Source organism: Anarrhichthys ocellatus, unplaced genomic scaffold (assembly GCF_004355925.1).
Source record: "Anarrhichthys ocellatus isolate YVR2014 unplaced genomic scaffold, GSC_Weel_1.0 scaffold14, whole genome shotgun sequence".
Lineage (NCBI taxonomy): Eukaryota > Metazoa > Chordata > Actinopteri > Perciformes > Anarhichadidae > Anarrhichthys > Anarrhichthys ocellatus.
In genome coordinates this window covers 1,670,928-1,674,393 of record NW_022280044.1, presented here as the reverse complement: position 1 = coordinate 1,674,393, position 3,466 = coordinate 1,670,928, and the positions used below count along the sequence as shown (strand labels likewise).

General features: G+C 41.1%; 1 protein-coding gene across 8 annotated transcripts in view; it reads left to right on the top strand.

Moving 5' to 3' along the window:
• The window catches only part of elmo1 (engulfment and cell motility 1 (ced-12 homolog, C. elegans)), a 93,586-nt gene that overhangs the window by 60,721 nt on the left and 29,399 nt on the right, over positions 1 to 3,466 (top strand). For all 8 annotated transcript variants that reach the window (XM_031853963.1, XM_031853961.1, XM_031853968.1 and 5 more), the window contains one exon: positions 3,321 to 3,457. In XM_031853963.1, coding sequence (XP_031709823.1) covers positions 3,321 to 3,457 — 137 coding nt within the window. The remainder of the gene's footprint in view (positions 1 to 3,320; positions 3,458 to 3,466) is intronic.

Below are 3,466 nucleotides of genomic sequence, written 5' to 3'. Positions count from 1 at the left end.
CCCCCCCCCCCCCCCAAAAAAAACCCAAACAAGGCTGATGTAAGGCTTAAAGCAGGAGTTACCTAATCACTCACAGTAACATGACTTTGCACTAACACTGGGGCGTCTCCGTTCAGGTGGATAATTTTAAGTGCATCTGTGCAGCGGTGAGAATGATTCAGGCATGACATTTCAGCTCACTGGAAAGCAGCTGAAATGCTGAGAATGGAAGTAAATACTAAATTGTTTTTTTCCCCTCCATGTGGACTATTCTTCTGCAAAAACTATACATTCAAACAACGTTCAAAATTCTTAAAGGCTAAATAAAATATAGTGCAGTCTGTAAGAATTGGGATAGCATTGTTTTCCTTTGCATTGGATTTGAAATGGAACAGCAGCTATGAGGTCATTTGTAATATACTGTGATCGAGACTATATTTCTTCCCATAGATTCAAGTATTACACCACCATACTGTTGTGTTGCAGAGCAGCTGCGCCTAGATTTCCCCCCTCTTAAATTATTTTCTAGTGTGGATGAATTATGTTTGTTTGATGAAATATTCAGTGATCCAAACTCCACACAAGTTTGCAATAGGCGTATTTCAATGCAGAACACCGTTTGTGAACTATTTTGAGCATCAACACACCATAATGTTTTGGTTTTTTTTTTTTTTTGCCTCCTCGCTGTGCTGCTTCAGGTCCTGCTGAGTCCTGCGAGAGGTAATAAAACTGTCTACGGCGCAGCATGCCTTGGAAAACCTGAGGATGGAGAAATTTCTGCAGAGCCTCATGAGACGACTCTCTGTCTGTATCCCCCAAATAAGCCTTGACATGTAATTCCCCTCACCTTGCCACCTCAGGGCTCTGTTGTTCAACAAACAGTCTGTTTAGCTCAGAGGTCACTTCAAGCTTCCCAATAACTTTTTCTAGACAACTTAAAGGGTATTTTACTTTTTTATTTTATTTACCCACATATCCTATTTTTTATTTTTCTGTCCCCAAGGGCAGTGCACTGTTGACTAAGCAGCCAGTCAGCATCTGTTTCGGCTCACCTCCATTAGTTTCCTGAGTGACTAACGTCACCGGTAGCACATCCCCCCCGGATTTCTCCACCTCGCCCTCCCCTTAATCTCCCATCCATCGCTCCAAATCAAGGCTCAGGTCGCTGTGCCCGTGGCCTGCTGGCACATCACTCATTATACTGTGAAGTTTCAATTGCCGCCTGACCTCTTCCATCCAATTTCATGGCTGCTTGTGGTGGGCCAGTGCAGCTCTGCTCTGAGACTCTATAAATGAACCAACATTTGGCTCAAGGCCACGACTCATCTCAGCAAGACGACGTGAGGGAAATGAATTTAGTTGAAATGAATGTCAAGCCTTGTTACTTTACCTCTTGGTTAATATGGTTTGGGCACTCAAGAGTCCTGGCTTTCCCTCTTCCCCCTCATTCTTATTTCAAAAGCACTCTCACACAAATAGTGGAGAGGGAAGCGCTTCAGTGCACTGCTAATAAAGAAAAGAAACCATCTATGGCTTTGGAAAATAGAAAATCTCAACTTAATCCAATTGGAACAGTGTTTGCTGGTCACAATTTGTCTCCAAGGGGTATTTTGTGAGCTAAATTTTCAATAACACGCAGCTTTGCTTCGTTGGGGAGCTGTATCTCATTCTCAGGGGCTGTTTCTCAGAAATAAACTACAAACACATCAACTTTCTTCCATGTCTTTGATGCAGACTCAGATTGTCTCCGTCTGTCACATCATATATTTCTCTGTACTCTATCTTCTGGAAAATGCTGTTATGATTATTAATCTAGCGTGCGCAAGCCTGATGATTTATTAATTGAAGTTCAAGTGTCAGAATGATCATGTATGATCATTAAACAGTTGTCACGTTGAATGTAGTGCTAGTCCTTTAAGCAGCAGTTGTTTGATTTCATCAGTAACATTTTCTAGCTAAGTGATGTTTATCTGCAGTAGCTGTGTGTGTGGGTCGCTTGTCCCTGTTGTTGTGCATTAGTCAGGTTTTCAGGCTCAGGCCACATTCCTTCAGGCCCAATTACATATTTATAGATTGAAGGCCACCATATGGCATGAGTTGCTCAACGGAGGAGAGAGGTAACGAGTAAATGGAGCATTGGTGGCCAACTGTTCTTTTCGTGTTGGTGTGTGGACGTGCAGTGAATGTGATTCAGGATCTGATTTATTGGGATTAGATTGATTGAGCTCTGATCGAGGGGGTGCAGTGGTAACATACAAATAAAAACGTCCAGACTACGGTCAGATGGGTCACTGATAAGGATGCGTATTAAAGAAACATTCTGGGAAATACGTTTTTTTTACCGACAGGCCTTTACACACCGGGGCATTTAAAAAACAATATTTGTACGTCAATATATTTTGTCAAACTTTTGTTTTTGTCATTAATACTTTTTACAAAGAATGCAAATATTACGTGGCTAAAAAGGGACGTCATTTTTCTGTTTGATTGAGCTTTCGCCCCATGAATAAAGGCATCGACCAATCGCATTGTGCTGAACAGACATATTAAATACATACACTTGTATTGTACAACAACACAGAGGCTTTCGGGGTGTGAACACAGAGCCATATAAATTATTAATTACCATACAAGAGGGCAAACTTTATTACTCCTTTCCACCCTTGACAAATGCAGCACAGACCAGATCGACTCCTTCTTACCTTTCACAATAAAAGCTCTAGATATATGCACTGCGTAACTGTTTACCACAGGGAACTCAATCAGTAAAAGTGAAAAGAGTAAAATATACAAGTTAATTAGTATATTGTACTAGCAACGAGCAGTAAACTTAACACATCAATAATCACAAAACAGCTATAATAGTTAAAGAAACAACAACGGGCGTTTGGGTAGTAAACAGAAGATGCTTGTCAATATTTACTCTGTCACAGGTCTGACAAGATGGTGGATGTAATAACATCAGTTAAACTGCAACTGGTATGGAACTGTGCCTGTAGTGTTTGCTACTGGCGACACAATGTTCAACTGAAACCAACTGCTTACCCGTTACTTTGTCGATGCTTTTATAGTAATGCTACATACCAATACGTACTGGTTTTAGCCTAATGCAGAATAAGTACGAAGTAATCATTGCACCTATTAGAGCATTATTTAGGGCACTAACTGTAAGTGATTACAGTTTAGTATAAATTGGATGCAAAGTAATTTCTTTTGTGTTTAATCAAATGTCACCATAAAATGGATTGCTGGCACAAACGGGCTTTATTCACTGGTGTCGTCGTTCATTTAAACTGCTGCAGTACCGTAGGTGACAACTTTCCTCTCAATTGTGTCCACAGCCAGTGAAAACTGCCACGACTTCCACCCCATGTTCTTCACCCACGATCGCTCCTTTGAGGAATTCTTCTGCATCTGCATCCAGCTGCTCAACAAAACCTGGAAGGAGATGCGAGCCACAAGTGAAGACTTCAACAAGGTACACTGC